General features: G+C 49.0%; 1 protein-coding gene across 4 annotated transcripts in view; it reads right to left on the bottom strand.

Moving 5' to 3' along the window:
* Positions 1-19,571, bottom strand: part of CPSF3 (cleavage and polyadenylation specific factor 3) — a 41,178-nt gene that overhangs the window by 5,856 nt on the left and 15,751 nt on the right. Inside the window, exons 9-16 of one of the 4 annotated variants that reach the window (XR_016229564.1) lie at positions 17,996-18,154; positions 16,477-16,526; positions 15,073-15,225; positions 11,308-11,416; positions 9,867-9,965; positions 7,853-7,947; positions 6,432-6,519; positions 560-629 (exon numbers count right to left, since the gene is read on the bottom strand). Coding sequence is in view for 1 of the 4 variants with exons in the window: in XM_002722482.6 (XP_002722528.1) it covers positions 560-629; positions 6,432-6,519; positions 7,853-7,947; positions 9,867-9,965; positions 11,308-11,416; positions 15,073-15,225; positions 16,477-16,623; positions 17,996-18,154 (920 nt within the window). In the remaining 3 variants the exon portion in view is untranslated. Of the gene's footprint in view, positions 1-559; positions 630-6,431; positions 6,520-7,852; positions 7,948-9,866; positions 9,966-11,307; positions 11,417-15,072; positions 15,226-16,476; positions 16,624-17,995; positions 18,155-19,571 lie in introns of all 4 variants that reach the window. The other 3 variants (XM_002722482.6, XR_016229565.1, XR_016229563.1) reach the window with 3 other exon arrangements.

Below are 19,571 nucleotides of genomic sequence, written 5' to 3' on the forward strand. Positions count from 1 at the left end.
TGAGGTGAGGTTCACAGAGTGCTTGCAGCAAGGTGGTGGTTAGAAAAATGCTGAGCTGAAGGTATTTCATAATTGCAGACTCCCTATCTGAGCAGAGTCTAAAGATAAACTATTCTTAACGAAGAATTCGCATCTACGTAAATACCTAAAATACTCCTTAAAGGCATAAAAACACGTGGTGAGGTTGTTAGAACTTATCCTGGATGGCCACGCCTGAAAGACCACCTGCTGTTCACCCTCCAGAAGCCCCAGCAGCTGGGGGCTGGGTCAGGTGGAAGCCAGGAGCCAGGCACGCCATCAGCGGCTCCCACGGAGGTGGCAGGGACCCGCCTACGGGGGTCAGATGACTCTGCCTGCCTTCCAAGAATATCCCAAGAAGCCACAAAGAAGGGGATGGAAGTGGCTGACCACACAGGTCACACGCTCAGTGAGCCGGAGTGCTGAGCTGGAAGAGAGCAATTCAAGGGTTCCTCCAGGGGAGAAAGCCGGGCTCCCACAGCGGCCAGCGATGGCCGGGCCTGAGCCCGCAGGAGACCCAGCCCGGGCCCGGAGAACTTACTGCAGCATGATCTCCAACCTCTTGCTATAAACGTGCATTTCCAATTTCTTAGAAACCTTCTGTACTGCCCCTGGAAAGAAAACGACACAAAGTTCCACTTAACGACAGCACGTTCAATTTCCAAATGCCCGTTTAGGAAAACTCCCAAATCAAGAACCGGAACACAGTAACGGACAACTCAAGGTGATTAACTATGGAATCCTCCACGTGACAAGCTTCAATTTGTATCATCTACCTGCTACGGCAAATTGGTATTTTTATTACTTTCTTTCATGTTCTTATTAAAGAACCACAAAAGACATTTCAGATTATTATCTCCAACTTTACATTTACGAGCAGAGGTGAGTAAAGTTCCACCTCTAGGAGTTCTAGAACATCCAGACCAAAGATCTGAGGTCTATTTAAATTGTTGTGTAAATTTATGGGGCTGGTGCTGTGGCATAATGGGTTAAGCCTCTGCCTGCGGCGCCAGCATCCTCCTTGGTTGCCAGTTCAAGTCCCAGCTGTTCCACTTCCAATCCAACTCCCTGCTAATCTGCTGGGGAGAGCACTGGAGGATGGCCCAAGTGTTTGGGCCCTTCACCCAGACAGGAGACCTGGAAAAAGCCCGTCTCCTGGCTTCAGACCAGCCCAGCTCCAGCCACTGCAGTCATCTGGGGAGTGAACCAATGGATCGAAGATTCTCTCCCTCTCCCTCTATGTCTGTGACTCTGCCTTTCAAATAAATAATCTTAAAAAAAAAAAAAAAGCTATGTAAATTTATCATTCTACTATATACAACACATCCGATTATTTTATACATGGCGCATCTTTAATCTGGAGTTTGAAATGGGCCCTGGCACATCACTGAACATGTCCTGTCTAGGAAACTTCTACCCCTAGCTCAGAGCCAAGGGGAAAGAGAATCTGAACCTGTCTACACAGACAGACTTGTGAACACCCACAGCAGTGATAGTTCTAGAGCTGCAGGGTAGAAACAACCCACATGTCCATCAACTGGTGACTGGACAAACAAAACGTGCTCCAGCCCCCAGTGAGGACAGAACTCGGCCACACGAGGAGGGTGTGACGTGCCGATCTGTGCTCCGACGTGGCTGCATCACGCACACGTCACACTCCGCGAAAGAAGCCAGTCGTGGAAGACCATGCGTGTAGGATTCTACTTATATAAAATCCGTTCAGAGCAGGCAAACTCACTGAGACAGACGCAGGGCAGGGATTCCCGGGAGGAGGGCAAAGCAGAGACTAGGAGAGCAGAGCAAAGGGTAGAGGATTTCCTTCTGGAAGGAAATGCACGTTCTCACGTTCTCCCAGTGCATTAAAGTCACTGAGCTGGGCGCTCTACATGGCAGAGCCCCACGGCCGCGGTTACATGCCAGGAACCTGCTCCGGGGCCGGCGCTGGGGCGCAGTGGTGAGCTGCAGCTTGTGACTCCAGCATTCTCTACAGAGCTGGGTCAGGTCCCGGCTGCTCCACTCCTGACCTAAGCTCCCTGCTAATGTCCCCTGGGAGCGGAGCAGAAGGGCCCCAAGTGCTTGGGCCTTGCCAGCCATGTGGGAGACCAGGAATGAGCTCCTGGATCCTGGCTTCAGCGTGGCCCAGCCGCAGCTGTTGGCCATTTAGGGGGTGAGTCAATCAGTGGGTGAAAGATCTCTGTCTCCTCTCCCCATCTCTGTCACTCTGCCTTCCAAATAAACAAACAAACACATAAATAAATAAATAAAACTGCTACAAGAGTAATGTGGATTTTATAATCCTTCATATAACACACACACACATACACACACACAAACATACACACCATTGAGAAAAATGCCAGCAGAAATTTTATGGCCTCACTCATAAATGGGGAAATATGAGACACCCTCTCCATATTTTTTAGATTTGAGAGGCAGAGAGAGAGAGAGAGAGAGAGAGAGAGAGAGAGCTCTCATCTGCCGGTTTACTCCTCAATGCCTATGACAGCCAGGATGGGGCCAGGCTGACCCTGGAGCCAGGAACTCAATACGGGTCTCCCATGTAGGAGACAGGGACCCAACTACTTGAGGCATCACCGTTACCTCCCAGGGTCTGCATCAGCAGGAGCCAGAGCCAGCACTGAACCAGGCACTGTGATACGGGATGCAGGCATCCTCACCCGTCTCACCTGCTAGGCCAAACGTTTTTTTTTTTTTTTTGACAGGCAGAGTGGACAGTGAGAGAGAGACAGACAGAAAGGTCTTCCTTGTCCGTTGGTTCACCCCCCCAATGGCCACTGCGGCCGGCGCACTGCGCTGATCAGAAGCCAGGAGCCAGGTGCTTCTCCTGGTCTCCCATGGGGTGCAGGGCCCAAGCACTTGGGCCATCCTCCACTGCACTTCCGGGCCACAGCAGAGAGCTGGACTGGAAGAGGAGCAACCAGGACTAGTACCCAGCGCCCCTACCGGCACTAGAACCCTGTGTGCCAGCGCCGCAGGCAGAGGATTAGTGTATTGAGCCACGGCGCTGGCCAACTCCTGTAGTTTTTAAAAGATTTCTTCAATATGCATTCAATTTCCCAGCCCAAGTAATTATTTTATCATTAAATACTATTAAATTTGTGGCATGATAATCTATATACATCGCAGCCATTTGGGGAGTGAACCAGCAGATGGAAGACCTCTCTGTCTCTCTCTGCTTCTGCTTCTCTGTAACTCTGCCTTTCAAATAAATAAATCTTTAGAAGAATTTATGACAAACTTCTCAGACACATACACCAATTGTGAACTCAATCAGACAAGCATAGTTGCCCTGTGTAGGTCTGTTAGAATAGTACATGCTGAAAACATGTAACACGGAAGAGCACGATGGGACATAAGAACATAAAAGAATGCCTTTTTAAAATGCATAAGCTGGGGGCCTGTGCTGTGGCGTGGCAGGTAAAGCCACCTGCAGTGCCGGCGTCCCATATGGGTGTCAGTTTGAGTCCTGGCTGCTCCTCTTCCAATCCAGCTCTCTGCTGTGGCCTGGGAAAGCAGAAGATGGCCCAAGTGCTTGGGCCCCTACACCCATGTGGGAGACTTGCAAGAAGCTCCTGGCTCCTGGCTTTGGTATCAGCCCAGCTCTGGCCATGGTGGCCATTTGGGGAGTGAACCAGCAGATGGAAGACTTTCTCTCTCTCCCCCTAATAAATAAATAAATAAATCTATCTTTAAAAAAACCAAAAAAGGAAATGCACAAGCTTTCCCGTGTCTGGTGACACAGGCACTGAAGGGAACACACCACACGGACACAGAACCGGGACCGAGGCGGAGGAGGTCAGGACGGGAGGCTGTCTCACAAACGCGCCTCGACAGGACTGGCAGCCTTTTCTGCAGATGCCGGATGGTGCTGTCAGCTTTGTGCACCGCGGGTCTCTGCCAAAACTACTCAGCCCTGCTGTGACGACATCACAGCAGTGCAGGACAGGCCTGTTGTCCAGTAAGTCTCCTGCCAAAGCAGGTGCAGCCTGGACTAGGCCTGGGGCCCAGCTGCAGACCCTCTCTGAAGTGCTGAAATTGCAACTCTGGGTGGGATGAGGTCAGTCGGATGATAATCAACTTGTCAAGCACAGCCAAGCAGCGAGTGTGTCAGCCCCTGCAACACTTCCCATCTGCAGGGGGAGCATGGACTCCTTACCAAGGCCTCCGTCGCTCAGCTCCATGGGTGGCCCTCGGGCCGGTAGTTCGTGGCTGAGACTCATCCTGACTGCGCCTCCCCTCACCCCTACAGCGAGCCCCACTTCCAAAATCATCTCCAGAACCCGAGCACTTTCCCAGCTCCACGGCTCAGACCACGTCTCCCATGTGGTCCTAACAGACCGCACTGCCAGCTGCCCTCCTGACAGCCCTCTCCCAAGCACCACAGCAATTCTTTAAAGACTCGGTTTGGGGGTCGGTGCTGTGGTGTAGCATGTAAAGCCCTTGTCTGCAGTGCCGGCATCCCATATGGGAGCTGGTTCCAGTCCCAGCCGCTCCACTTCTCATCCAGTTCTCTGCTATGGCCTGGGAAAGCAGTGGAAGATGGCCCAAGTGCTTGGGCCCCTGCACCCACGTGGGACCTGGAAGAAGCTCCTGGCTCCGGACTGGTGCAGCTCCAGCCATTGCGGCTAACTCAGGAGTGAACCAGCAGATGGAAGACCTCTCTCTCTCTCTGCCTCTCCTTTTCTCTCTGTGTAACTCTGACTTTCAAATAAATAAATAAATATTTAAAGAAAAAAAGACTTGGTCGGCTCATGTCTCGCCCCTGCTCAATGCTCAGTGCCGCCCTGTCTCACTCAGACCTCAGTCCAGGGTCCCACAATGGCCCATGAGGCCCTCTGGCATCTTGGCCAACTCCATGCCCTATCAAACAGCCCTGGGACACTGGGACACGCCGGAATGCTGGCTCCTGGAGGGCAAGAGTCCGCCTGCTTGGTTCTCTGACGGACCCTAAGCGCTAGACCACAGCCGCCAAGAAGCAGGTGCTCTGCACACACCTGCCATGTGAACGCCCCCTCCCCAAGAACAGTACAGTCTGACTTTCCATGAACACAATGGCAGCGAGCCAGGGAGGACAAGGCAGGCAGCTGGCCCACCAGACGCTCACCACAGGGAAAACGCAACGAGCCTGCTTCTCACTGATCTGCAGGAGCTGCTGGGCAAACACCCAGAGGCCGACATAAAGGACAAGCACAGTTCTAGCAGCGGCAGGCGGACACTGGTGTCATGACTGTCTTGTACCCAACTACAGCTGGCCCTCCACGTCTGTGGGTGGAATCAACCGTGATAAAAAACATTAGGAAACAAGGCTCCTGAACACAGACTTCTTCCCTGTTGTGGTTCCCTGGAGAACACACTAGAACAACTATTAAGGGTGCCTGAGGTAGAGTAATTGACCCAGAGACGATTTCCCGTACACGGGAGGACTGAGGGTAGCCGTGTACAAATACTCTGCCATTGGTGTAAGAGGAGACTTGAGCACCTGTGGACTTCGGTACCCACAAGAGGGTGCTGGAAGCACACCTCGGAGGACAGCAGGGGCCGACGGGACCAGAGGGGAGAAAGGCAGGCTTTCCCCGTGGGGCAGGGCACGATGGCAGGGTCAGAGCCAGCTCTGGGGCGAGTTCTCCTTCCTGTACAGCACAGACGCGAAGCCTCTGCTGGTTGCCTGCTACCCCAGCCGCTGTCGTGTTTCTCAGCACGTCACATCAAGCCGTCCTCAGAACAGCGAGTGGTACCTTGGCGGTGTGTTCCGTGACCCTCCCCGGCCAGGAAGCGTGGAAAACGGGCCGCCCAGCTAGGCACCACACTGATGGCACACGACAGCTTCATGGCCCTGATACTGCCATTTCTGCACAAAAATTTAACTTTCTCAGGTTATACAAATATAAGATTATGAAAGACTGTATTATCAAAGACTTCATTTATAAAGCGCTATCAGAATAAACAGAAGACCCGTATCTGAGGGCAGGCATTGGGCTGAATGACGTAGCAGAGAGACCTGAGCTGCCAATCAGGATCACAGAATGTTTTCAGTGGTGCTTGCCTGTGCTGAGAGCTGTCCCACAGGGCGAGCACACGCTACAACACGCGTCTTACACACAAAGGTAGCAGCGGCATATCCTCCTAACAGGCGTGCTGGCTCCATTCAGCAATATTTTGGAATTTTTGGTAAAAGTGTTTTGAAGAGGACTGTTCAAGGGGATTTTATCAGTGTTAATGGCAATCCAAATTATACAATATAAACGGAGAGCTAGGACAAAACAAAACACTAACCACATCCGCTGTTATGCACAGGTGCTATCTTAAAAATGACGTAAGAGAGAAATCTCAGGAGATCTCAGGCTCCTTAGCCTCATGCACGAGTGAACCGACGAGAATGAAGTGTTCCATACCTTTCCTTATCTTGGGATTGGACTGGACTTCCAGTATCACCGTCGTCACCGTGTCTGCATACATGTCGTTAGAAGGGTTCGCCAACCACTGGAAAGCAAAAGGCAGAGCTAGGACGGGGCAGCTGTGGCCGGCCACATGGACTACGAACACGCCCACCCGTCCGCGAAGTGCTGTACACCGCGGGGACTTTCACTGCATTACTGGGCTCGCTGTCTGCTGAAGTTAACGGATAGTGCTGACACCTGTCACCTCCTCTCAGAGTGAAAGCACTGAGCAGTTCCTTCGCGGCAAAGCGCTTTGCACACCTTATCAACTGATTCTCTTGGCAAAGAGCAGCGCTGACTTCGGTCTGTAAAAGTCTGACTCGAGTGTAACTTGCCTAAGATGCTAGTGCTGGATGCAAACTCAAACCCCGAGTCCCTGTGCGTGCAGCACGGACACGGACACTTTTAAACACATGCTTCTGCCTCTCACACGAAGCCCAAGACCCCCTTTCACCCGCCAAGCGCTGCGGCGAAGCCTCCGCGTCTCCGAGAGAGAAGGAGCGCCCTGCCTGTCTCTTCTGTCTCTCCCGAGAGTTCTTTTGCAATGCGAGGCACCTGAAAAACTCTCTCAGATCTTCCTCGACAGTGTTAACTCTGGGAACAAAAATTCATTCTCTAATCACAGTAGCAAGAGCTAAACTCATGTCTCTAATAACTCTTCCCTTCCTCTGATGTTAACATTTCAGATATTTTATGGATTCATGTCACAGATAACCACGCCTCCTGACACGTTTAGTTTTTAGCTGTATAGTTAGACTTCAGCCACAGAATTACAGTGGGGCCAGAGCGGACAGATCCTGGAAACGCTCTGAACAATCACGCTTCGGGAGGAGAGTAGCTGACTGTATACCTGGGGACCAGAGACAGACAAGGTGCCTCCTGGTCCTTCGGTCCCAGGACTCGCTTTGAATGTAACAAATGCCAATCCATCAGAGCGCCAGGAGGAATTAAAATTCTATCAGTAGGAAACACATTTGCCTGAATTGATGATTTCTAGCCTTTTTTGATCTGGGTCTTCTTAACTGAATTTCCAAAATTTCACTTTTAAGGAATGCATGCCATTTGCTGGCTGTAATGTAACAGGATTGTGTTTTTACCCTGAGAATTTTAAGACTCTGGGATATCACAGAAGACATCCTGGAGTACCACTCTTAAGGGACTGCTATATTCAGTACATGCACAAAATATTAACCCTGACACGTAAAATGCCCCGTTATATTATATTTAAAGATGAACTTAGGGAAAAAAGACACATATACATATATTCCAACTACTTTTTTTCCCTGATTGGGAAGAAACTAATTTTCTCTATCATTGCACATGAACTCCTGTCAAACTTTGTTTCTTCCTTGTTTAGGTAAGTGATCTTATCTTACTTCTAATACCACCATGCCTGGTTCCTGTATTACAGTAATATTTTTGAACACTTTCAGAGCAGGTTTTTCTTGAATTTCTATTTCTTCTACATCACCTGAAAAAAAGGATAAGATGTGTATAGTTTTCCACTAATATTCCAGAAGCATAATTATTCCTTTGTTTAAACAGCTGAAATAAGGCTGCTATACAATGATAAAAGCTAACTCACATTGGTAGTCAATTTTTAAACAGAAAACAAAGTGTTAGGCTGATTGCTCAGAGCATCTGAAAGATCTCAATATACATGACAAAACTTATGTGACAGTCAAATACGGTGTGGATAAGGACTTAGCCTCTCACTAGGATCTATTCTCTGAAAGAATGATATAGAGAGAAAGAGACAGGTGGCTCATTCCCCAGGATGGCCACAGTAGCCAGGGCTGGGCCAGGCCAAATCCAGGAGCCTGGAACTCCATCTGAATCTCCCACATGGGGGGCAGGGACCCAAGCACTTGGGCCGTCGCGGGCTGCCTTCCCCGACGCAGTAGCCAAGTGGGATCAGAACTCAATCCTGTATTCTGATGGGGGATGTAGGTGTAGTGTCTAAAGCAGCAGCTTCAGCCACGCACCACAGTGCCTCCACTCTCACCAGAATCCCCGTGTCTAACACGAGACTACTGCTAACTGGTCACTTCCAACTATGTCTTCGTCATTTTAACCACCCAGGGGAGAGTCCACTGCCAAAGAGAAGACGTGTCTGGTCTGCAGTGTCCTCGCCAGCAGGGTGACCTGGACTCACTTCATTGGCTGTCTATGCTGTGACCTGTAATTCTCACTTCAGGTTTTGAGGAGGAAAGCTGTTCCGGGGCTGGTGGTGTGGTGCGCCAGGTTAGACCTCTGCTCGAGACGCTGGCACTCCATCATCAAAGAGCCAGTTCGAGTCCAGATGCTCCGCTTCTTTTTTATTTTTCTATTTTTTTGACAGGCAGAGTGGATAGTGAGAAAGACAGAGAGAAAGGTCTTCCTTTGCCGTTGGTTCACCCTTCAATGGCCTCCACGGCTGGCGTGCTGCGGCTGGCGCACCGCGCTGATCCGAAGGCAGGAGTTAGGTGCTTCTCCTGGTCTCCCATGGGGTGCAGGGCCCAAGCACTTGGGCCATCCTCACTGCACTCCCTGGCCACGGCAGAGAGCTGGCCTGGAAGAGGGGCAACCAGGACAGAATCCGGCACCCCGACCGGGACTAGAACCCGGTGTGCCGGAGCCGCTAGGTGGAGGATTAGCCTATGAGCCCCGGCGCCAGCCCAGATGCTCTGCTTCTGATCCAGCTCCCTGGCAACGCACACGGGAAGGCAGCGGAAAACGGCCCAAGTGCTTGGGTCCTCGCAACCTACATGGGTAACTTGGATGGAGTTCCTGTCTCCTGGCTTCGGCTCGGTCCAGCCCTGGACATTAAGGCCATTTAGGGAGTGAGCCAGCGAGTGGAAGATCTCTCTCTCTAATGGCCTTTCAAATCAATCATAAAATTTTTTTTCTTTCTACTTGCTTACTACAATAGTACTTTACTATAAGAATTACAAAGAGCATAATAAAGTGTATTTTGAAATATGAGATGATCTTCCTAGTAGTCCACACTTTATGATTCCATTAATGCCTCTCATTATGTTAATACACAAACAATGTCCACTTCCCAAAGGTCTAATACGGAAACAGAATAGGTTTATTTGCTCATTGGCCTTTGGCCAGTGGTCATGAGCTCTTAGGAAATTTGCTGAACCCAATGATTCTGATGGAACCAGAAAAGAATAAAGACAAGAAATAGATAAAATTTTTGGTATAGTCAAGTAAAACAGATCTTAAATAAAAGAAGTAAAGACTACTGACATTTTTAGAATTTTAAGTGGATTGAGGATGAGATCTTTAAAACATCTTCAAAATTGTCCAATTCTGAGACAATTACCAAAATTACATGACATCCTTTTCTAGAAATAAAATTATCTAACTGAAAAGAATTAATGAATTTCAATAAACACAGACCTGTCAATTTCTGTAGCTGGTAATAGAGCAAATTAAAGGGGCCAGTGTATGGAATAGCTTGGGTCTGTTTCACAGTGCTCATGGCCAAGTCGGTATAATCTGAGGAGAAGATTAGAATAAACCTATTGTAAGAAACAATACCCGTCCCACAAAACACCACTTGCAAGCACATACGGGGTAAAGAAAAAGAAGTACATTCAAAGTCAACAAGAACGTGTTTTTCTGAAAGCTAATGTCCTACTTATCTCCACAGGCCCCGCCCCCTCCAGTTAACTGGCGCTTCAGCCACAAGAGAGCCCTCACCCTCCTGGACACAGCAGGTGCTTGGCCATCTCTGAGCCGCCACACTGGCTATCACGTCTTTGTTCTGCCTGGCAATTACTCCACCACCCGGCACAAGCACTACCTGATTTGCAAAGTTGTCCCAACTCTAGGCCAGTCTCTCCCACATACTAATTATGCAGATCCACATGTCACCAAGCTCTTTCCAAAGCTGTGACTAGAGATCATGGGCTAAGTCTGCATTTTAAATCAGTCTTTAGTGCTTCAGCACCCGGCCCACATCCACCTGCGGGAGTCAGCACACATCCACCTGTCTAATGGAGGAACGAGTCAGACCTGATGTGTGATGGTCGGAGAGCCAAGAGCCGGTATCTCACAGACACCTCACATGGCTGCTGTTTCTCACCCCTTCTCTGGATGCTTCCAGTTAAACAGTGCTGTCCAAATGGAACTAAGCTTGCCATTTTATTTACTTGAATACTGTTATTTTTTGGGAGAGTAATAACTTATTTATTGGCTTGGCATTTACAGATACAGAATTCACACGGAAATGTTTATAAACTGGGAAAAAAGCAATTCACACGCTTGAATGTACCCGTTAGCTTTGTGCATGGTATTCTGCGTAATGGGCTTCAGCTGGTAACACACGTCAGCTGTGCCTGTCAATGCTGTGTTATTTGGAGGATGAAAGAAATCCTGATGCAATGAAAAACTGGGCTTCATGCTAATATTCTTCCCTTTTAAAGGGGTAAAGGGCTGTTCCCTGCTGAGACCGTTCTCCTGGAGTGGTACAGGACAGACAGGCCCAGCGGGTGACCCAGAACTACAGGTCAAGAACACAAAGCGCTGATCGGGGGTGCAGAGTTCCTGCTGAAGACAAACCACCACACTCAGCTGTAAGGGGCAGCAGACAGGGTGGCTAGGGTGTCAGGAAGCTGTAAAGACGCCTCCGATTTGAAAAGCTGCCCTCGTGAGCACCCTCAGTGCTCTCACAGTCTGCGGGAGAACTCCCTGATTCCACCTAGAACTCTACTCCCACCTATTCCTACTTTATTACTTGCTTGTTACTTAAAATTTGGCAACTAGGTTAAGACACGTTTTCACAGGTTTTCTTTCAATGGTAAGATCAAATTACATCTGACACTGATAGTATACTTACTGGATAGGTCACACGGAGACAGTATGTGATAGTTAAAGTTTCTTTTAACAAGTATTCCTGAGACCCGCTGGCCTTGTTCTGGCTTTTTGTCTGCTAAAAAGCCCATGACCTATTAAAAAAGACAACAAAAATTTTGAAGAAAATAGAATCTTGTCCAATGCAGTTACATTAACACACCCACTCCACACGGTGACCATTAGACATCTTAACCATGAAAACACATGAATTTAACCTGGAAAATCTGAACTGTGTGCACCTCTCCCGCCAGGGCAGCAATGTGGCTCCCACAATGTAAAAGGGAGATCCGGCATGGACAGCCATGCTCAGTTCAGTTCCAACTAGCACGAAAGCCAAGTCAGTCCGCAAGGCACTGGGGCTAAAGGAACTTCCCCAGGGCGCCCGTGTAGTGGGGTCTGGGCAGGAAGTGGCTGGGACACGCACCTGCAGGCTGCGCTCAGCCGCTCTGAACAAAAAGGTGAAGGAAGCCAGGGAGGGATGAGCTCCCGCACTGAGAGGAGCTGACGCTCATTCATGAGTAAATCCGACCCCCTCCAGCCAGGAGACCGCAGCTGTTGATGTGACTTCTCTCAGCTAGAAATGAACGAACCCAAGGGCACAGACACAGGGCAGGGCCCACCTGCTTCCCCTAACCCTAAGGGCAAGCAGCAAGGGGCAGCGGCACTCTGGTTCTTACAACCCTAAACGGAGACAGCTCTATTTCTCATGGTTTCTTAGGGCTAATTTCTCCTTGAACGAGAGTGACTTTCTGAAAAGGAGCCTGGTTCCTCGGAGACTGCACTTGAGAAAAAACATCACTAAAGCCAATGCCATTAAATAACAAACTCGGGCTGAAAACCAGAACACCGCCCCGGGAGAGCCCGAGCTCCGCCTTGATTACCTACCCACACGGCCTCCCCCTCTCCGCCAGCAGTTCCAAAAACCAGTTCTAGACTCTCAACTGAACACATTCTTCTTTTCTAAGATTTACTTTTATTTTTATTTGAAAGAGCTAGAGAGGCAGAGCTAGAGAGAGCGAGAACGAGAAAGTCTTCCATTCACTGGTTCACTCTCCAAATGGCCACAACCCCTGGAGCTGGGCCCATCAGAAGCCAGGAGCCAGGAGCTTCTTCCGGGTCTCCCACCTGGGTAAAGGGCCCAAGGACTGGGGCCAGCCTCCACTGCTCTCCCAGAAAATAGGGGAGAGCTGGATCGGAAGTGGAGCAGCCAGGACTGGAACCAGTGCCCACATGGGGTGCCAGCACTGCAGGTGGTAGCTTTACCCCCTACACCACAGCACCAGCCCCTGAATACAACCTTCCACAGCAGTAAGACAAATGTTACTGAATGGGCCCTGCAAAGCCTGTGAGCAGTGAGACTGCAGGAAACACCACCACAGGCTCTGCTTTGGCAAGGAAAGCCTCACATCTTAAGTCCTGCTCACTTCTGGTTTTTGTTGTTGTTCACAAAACTTGAACAGCAAGAGGATATTCGTCAATTAGCTTCTTCATGTCTGGGCCATTAAGAGAACTGTGAACTCATTCAGAAGTTTTCCTCTGAAGTCTCTTAAAGGGACTGGCTTTGTGGTGCAGCAGGTTAACCCTGCATCTGCCACTCTGGTATCCCTTATGGATGCCGTTTCAAGACCCAGCTGCTCCAGTTCCTATCCCACTCCCTGGCTAATGCGCCTGGGAATGCAGAAGATGGTCCAGTGCTTGGGCCCCTGCACCATGTGGGAGACCAAGTAAGCTCCTGGCTCCTGGCTTTGGCTTGGCCCAGCCCGGGCTCTTGCAGCCATTTGGGAGTGAACCAGCAGATGGAAGACCTCTTTCTCTCGGCTCCTCTTTCTGAAACTCTGCCTTTCAGATAAAAAAAATAATAATAAACCTTAAAAAAAGTATATCAAAAAGGCTTTTGACCAACAGAGGTAAAAATGGAGAGTTCTTACAGCATCTCTAAAATCCTGGTAAGGTTTTTCTGAACTATTTCAATTTTAAATTCAGAAAACATTACACTTCACCATTAAAAAATTTTTTTAAGGTCTATTTTTTTATTTTCATCCACACGAAAGGCAGAGTGAGAGATCTCCTAGCCACTGGCTCATTTGACAAAAGCCAGCAAGGGCTGGGGAAAACCAAAACCAGGAGCCCCAACGCAGTCCGGGTCTCCCGTGCAGGGGCAGGGCCCGAGCTACCGAGTCATCTGCTGCCTCCTGGGACGAGGTGGCAGGAGCTGGACCTGAAGTCGCACAGCTGGGACCTGAGCTGGCACTAGGATTTGGGGTGCAAGTGTCTCAAGTGGTAACTAACCTGCTGCACCACAGAGTCTGCCAGTAACCGATTCTCAAAAAAGACATTTTAATATATTCTAACTTTTTAATTTTTTTTTTTTGACAGGCAGAGTTAGACAGTGAGAGGTAGAGACAGGGAGAAAGGTCTTCCTTCTGGGCTGGCGCCGCGGCTCACTAGGCTAATCCTCCGCCTGCGGTGCCGGCACACCGGGTTCTAGTCCCGGTCGGGGCACCGGATTCTGTCCCGGTTGCCCCTCTTCCAGCCCAGCTCTCTGCTGTGGCCTGGGAGTGCAGTGGAGGATGGCCCAAGTGCTTGGGCCCTGCACCCGCAAGGCTGACCAGGAGAAGCACCTGGCTCCTGGCTTCGGATCAGCGTGGTGCGCCGGCAGCGGCCATTGGGGGGTGAACCAACGGCAAAGGAAGACCTTTCTGTCTGTCTCTCTCTCACTGTCCACTCTGCCTGTCAAAAAAAAAAAAAGGTCTTCCTTCCGCTGGTTCACCCCCTCAAATGGCTGCTATGGCTGGCGCGCTGTGCCGATCCAAAGCCAGGAGCCAGGTACTTCTTCCTGGTCTCCCATGCGGGTGCAGGGCCCAAGGACCTGGGCCATTCTCCACTGCACTCCTGGGCCACAGCAGAGAGCTGGCCTGGAAGAAGGGCAACCGGGACTAGAACTTGAGTGCCAGCAGGCGGAGGATTAGCCTAGTGAGCTACGGCACCGGCCTTAATTTATTCTTTTTTTTTTTTTTTTTTTTTATTTATTTATTTATTTTTTGACAGGCAGAGTGGACAGTGAGAGAGAGAGACAGAGAGAAAGGTCTTCCTTTTGCCGTTGGTTCACCCTCCAATGGCCGCCGCGGCCGGCGCGCTGCGGCCGGCGCACCGCGCTGATCCGATGGCAGGAGCCAGGAGCCAGGTGCATTTCCTGGTCTCCCATGGGGTGCAGGGCCCAAGCACCTGGGCCATCCTCCACTGCACTCCCTGGCCACAGCAGAGGGCTGGCCTGGAAGAGGGGCAACCAGGACAGAATCCGGCGCCCCGACCGGGACTAGAACCCGGTGTGCCGGCGCCGCTAGGTGGAGGATTAGCCTATTGAGCCGCGGCGCCGGCCCCTTAATTTATTCTAACATATCACATACATGTTCAGAGACACGGGCCTAGTTTTAGATTCCTGGGGAGAATAAGAGCTAGAAGCCAATATTATACTGGGTACAGCAAAACCAGCAATGAGCACGCGTTTACCCTCAGTGAGGGAAGGACAGCACAGGCGGTGTGGATTAGAGTTACCCACCCGACTCTACGGCATTAAGATCTAACCAATCTGGAAACTTCCCATCTGAAGAAGAATCAGTGGACCCAGAAGGAGCCTAAAAAGCACAAACTAAAATTCCCGTAGGTGGAAGCAGGCACAGTATCGTGATGTGCACAAAGGAGGCTTATCTTCAGAAAGCAGAGAGGATCAGGCGCCAGGAGCCTCTACCTTAGCTAGTTTTTCTCCTCTGAAGTTTAAGGTCACTGCTTCTGTGTTCCGAGGATTATGGACCTCTATGTGAACTTCATCGTTGTCCTCATACTCTCGAATCAGGGCTGCTTTCAACCTGGCCATCTCATTCTGCTCTCCATGGACCAAAATCTATACAGAATAGAAGTTAAAAGGGCACAGAGAAACGTTCTTTATTCAGACGAATGACGGCCCATTCCTGAATTAAATACATGAAACAGAGACACACCGGGAGCTGCGAAACTGCTTTTCCTTCTCCAGCCTTTGCCACTGAGAAAGCCCGTGACTTTTCCTGTTTCTGCGCTAACACTGGTCAAGGGCTGACCAGCAGACTCGTCCCTACCACCTCCCGTGCATGATTCTTGTACAGAACCGTTGCTACTTTACTCTCAAGAAGCTCCTACAGCTTTCTCAAGTTTTTACTCTAAGACTTCCAACAGAAGCTTTCTGTGAGGATAAAACAAACGGATGTTTCTTCCGTGTAATAAGCAATATCAAAGAAATAGTTTAGAACTAACAGAAGTGCTCTGGAGGAGGTATTTACGAGTATGCGTTAACTGCCAGTCTCTCCCTGTCCCTGTTACAGTATCTGTTTACAAGACAGAGCAGCCTTTGCCTGCAGACCCTGCTCACGGTTGTACAGCATTACTAAATCACTAAAGCCACTGAATTACACACCTGAAATTGTTAACATTACAAATTCCATTTTATATATATTTGAACAAAAGTGTTTACAACACTAACCAACGTCCACTTCCTCTATACTACTTAATACAGACATGTTTTTAAGTGTTCTTCTAGTTAAAAATACATATTTTTTTCAGCTTACTCCTCTCCTAGATCCCACTAAGATACATAACTGTTTCATTTATGACTGCATGAAACTTAAGAATATAGACAAGCTGCACTAAGAAGACGTATCTTTCCCCCTCTCCTGACCACCCTTGCACTGCCTGTCTGGTGTTGCTAAGCACCCATCTGCTCCCGGCACCCCATCCGGTGCTGTGGAAACACGGCCCCGTTCAGCCTTCCTGACAGCTGCACGCAGGGCTATTCTCCCTACGGACACAGCAGGTGGAGTGGCTGCGTGGCCTGCCCAGGGGATGGCGCTGAGGGGAAGACAAGCAGCCATACTGTACCAGGGAAGCAGCCGCACTGCACCAGGGAAGCAGCCAGCCCCAGCAAGCACGCGAAACTGGGCTGAGAGGTCCAAACACGAGCAAGTGCGCAGCCTGCCTAGGACAGGGCGCCGAAACCACGCCCAAGGGCAGACGCTCTGTTCACCACAATGGCGGGCAGTGCCGTTCTGTGAACCAGCTGCTGCCTGGTTTCCTGGGTAAGCTTTTCCCACTAGAACATTACAGATCAAATCCACACACTAACCACATGAGGCGGTTTCAAAGCACGAATAAATTCACTGGTTTGTTGGTAATCTGTGTGAGCAGAGAAAGAAATGTAATCAACAGACATTTTCAATGGTAGCTTCTGTCCAGACATGGTAGTAATTTCTTCAGGTTCAGACATGATATGCTGTGAAAAACAAAGACAAATCACAAAATAAAGCAAACAAACTCTCCAGTTAGGAAAGAGGAGGTGCACGTAGCCATTCAACTCTCAGGGTAATGTGGGACCTTCAGCACAAAACACATTTGAACACTGTGACTCAGAAATTAAATGTTCATTTTCCTCATCAGGCAAGCAATTAGCAAGGAAAATACATAGATTAATGAAAATTCAATGTTTCGGGAGTGCTGGCAGTAAAAATCTCAAGTCTTATGATTAGAAAGACAAACCTGTATTCCCAACTATTTTTTTGCTCTAAAAATTCACTTTTCAGATACAAGGACTCATATAAAGCACAGATGTAATTCTATTCTAGAAATCTACCTTAAATACATGGCCAATATTGTTTCTAAAGGACTTTGCAGAATTAGGCGAAATAATAAAAATGATCAAAGTGGGAACCATACCACATTTTTAAAAATAAAATAGATGTGCATGGGAAGAGGGTGAGGAGGTGACTGTGGATATTCAGCAACTGCCTTTGGGCCTGGCACACCTTTTCCACAGCATCCACACCTCGGAGAACCAGCATCAGTGTTTTATACCAACAGGAGGACGGTCAACCCAGTCCCAACAGCAGGACCGTCAACCCAGTCCCAACAGCAGGACCGTCAACCCAGTCCCAACAGCAGGATGGTCAACCCAATCCCATTCCAGGGCTTCTTAAGACAACGTGTTACCGGCCCAACATCCTTCCTCTGAAAACCTAAAACCTGCAAACACCTGAAACCCTTTGAGTGTTGGTATGACACATCAAGCAGAAACTTCCTTGTCTGACCTCATGTGATAGCCACAGACAAAACACAGGCACTAAAACATTTCATAAAACTGCCTTCCTGTGACGTGTGTGGGATATATGTGAAACACAAATGAATTTCCTAGTTAGATTTGGGTCCCATACCCGAGATATCTCATTAAGTATACAGAAAATGCAAAAAACAAATAAACAAACAAACAAAAAAAAACAAAAAACCCCAAAAACAATAAAATGAAATCAATCAGAAATCCAAGCACTTCAGGTCTCAGGAACGTGAGATTAAGAGGCCTTAGTGTGTATTAATGAACCTCCTCTTCACTGCATGAGGGTGTCACATGTGTGCTTGTCTCGGGGAGGTGCCTATCAGTTCTTTCTAACTGGCAAGCGGATGAGCATCTCAGACTTTAATGAGTGTGCCGACCGCGTGGCTCTTGCTGTGCTATTTGGTGCGTGCACAGCTCCTCGCCCAACGCACATCTCTAGCACCCATTCCATGCTCACTTTAAAAGGTCAAAATTAAATTAATGAACTACTTTGGTGGGAAAACCTCTGAGGGTCCCGAGAGCCCAAGACGTGACTGACCTTGGCAAGCGTGCCTTCCACACAGTAGCCTGCTATGATGACGCCGTTTCTCTTGTCGGTGCACCAGCTTTCAAAGAGCTCTCTGGACAGGCCGCTCTGCATCATGCCCGGTGAGGCCATGACCACGCTGGGGCCGATGTCGTCAAAGTGGTCCATGCTCTGAGAGGGAGAAGGGGCAAACGCACACCAACCACCAGGCTTGGCAACGTGTTCTTCATTTTTAAACAAGGATCTAAAGTTAGGTGAACGATTAATCATACTCCTGAAGGGTCTTTGCAAGACTAGTAGACATTCTAAGTCCAATCGTTGAGTTCTAACAGTTTAGCTGGCACGATAGGTAAAGTTGTTGATAAAAAGCAGGAAGTCAGCACTGATCTGCAAAACCTACTTGGACCTAACGGGCCACTAGGACATTTTAGTGCCAGCAGGCAGGCGCGAAAGGCCAAGGAGAGTCCAGGGGGTCTCTACCCAGCCAAGACAGAACTCCCGGAGAACTGATCCAGACTCCCCACGACCGCAGGTTTCAACATTCTGAGCCAGCCTGGCATTCGTATTTTTTCTTTTTTTAAGGGATTATTTACTTATTTGACAGACAGAGTTATTCAAAGGAGAGAGAGAAAGAGAAAGACAGAAAGAGAGAGAAAGAGAGAGAGAGAGAGAGAGACAGATGTCTTCTGTCCACTGATTCACTTCCCAGATGGCCTTAATGTGCCAGGCCAAAGCCAGGGGCTGGAAGCTTTGTCTGTCCGGGTCACCCTTATGGGTGGCAGGGGCCCAAGCACTTGGGCCATCCTCCACTGCTTTCCAGGCTCATCAGCAGGGAGCTGGATCAGAACTGGAGCTGCTCAGACTCTAACAGGAGCCTAGCTGGCCCTGCCATCTTAGCATTCTGACCAAAAAGTTTACAACTATTTCAAGGGAAAACTTGGCTCTAAATCTTAAACAACTGACTTAAAAAATACATACTTTAAAGACAGAGCCTTGGGGTCAGTGCTGTGGTGTAGTAGGTTAAGCCTCTGCTTGTGGTGCCAGTATCCCATATGGGTACCGGTTCTAGTCCCGGCTGCTCCTCTTCTGGTCCAGCTCTCTGCTATGGCCCAGGAAAGCAGAAGATGGCCCAAGTCCTTGGGGCCCTGCACCCACGTGGGAGACCTAGAAGAAGCTCCTGGCTCTGGATTAGCCCAGCTCCGGCTGTTGCAGCCATCAGGGAAGTAAACCAGAGGATGGAAACACCCCCCCACCCCGGTCTTTAACTCTGGCTCTCAAATAAATAAATCTTTAAAAAAAATGAAAGTAAAAATAAAGGCAAAGCCTATTTACTCAAAGCTCACTTAAAACTTAAAATTACTTTGGGTATTATCCTATTATCATTAAAGCACACTAACTGGAACGAAACAATCTCTTTAAATAAAATCAGACTTACTGAATGCTTCAGAAAAGTAAACATGAAATGATTAGATTTGAGTGAGAGTAGAGGAATAATAATGTTAACACAAAATGTTTTCTTCTTAGTAGAAGTTTTTTTGTTTATTTATTTATTTATTTTTTGATAGGCAGAGTGGACAGTGAGAGAGAG

Source organism: Oryctolagus cuniculus, chromosome 2, assembly GCF_051225735.1.
Source record: "Oryctolagus cuniculus isolate XC-2025 breed Fujian yellow rabbit chromosome 2, ASM5122573v1, whole genome shotgun sequence".
Classification (NCBI taxonomy): Eukaryota; Metazoa; Chordata; class Mammalia; order Lagomorpha; family Leporidae; genus Oryctolagus; species Oryctolagus cuniculus.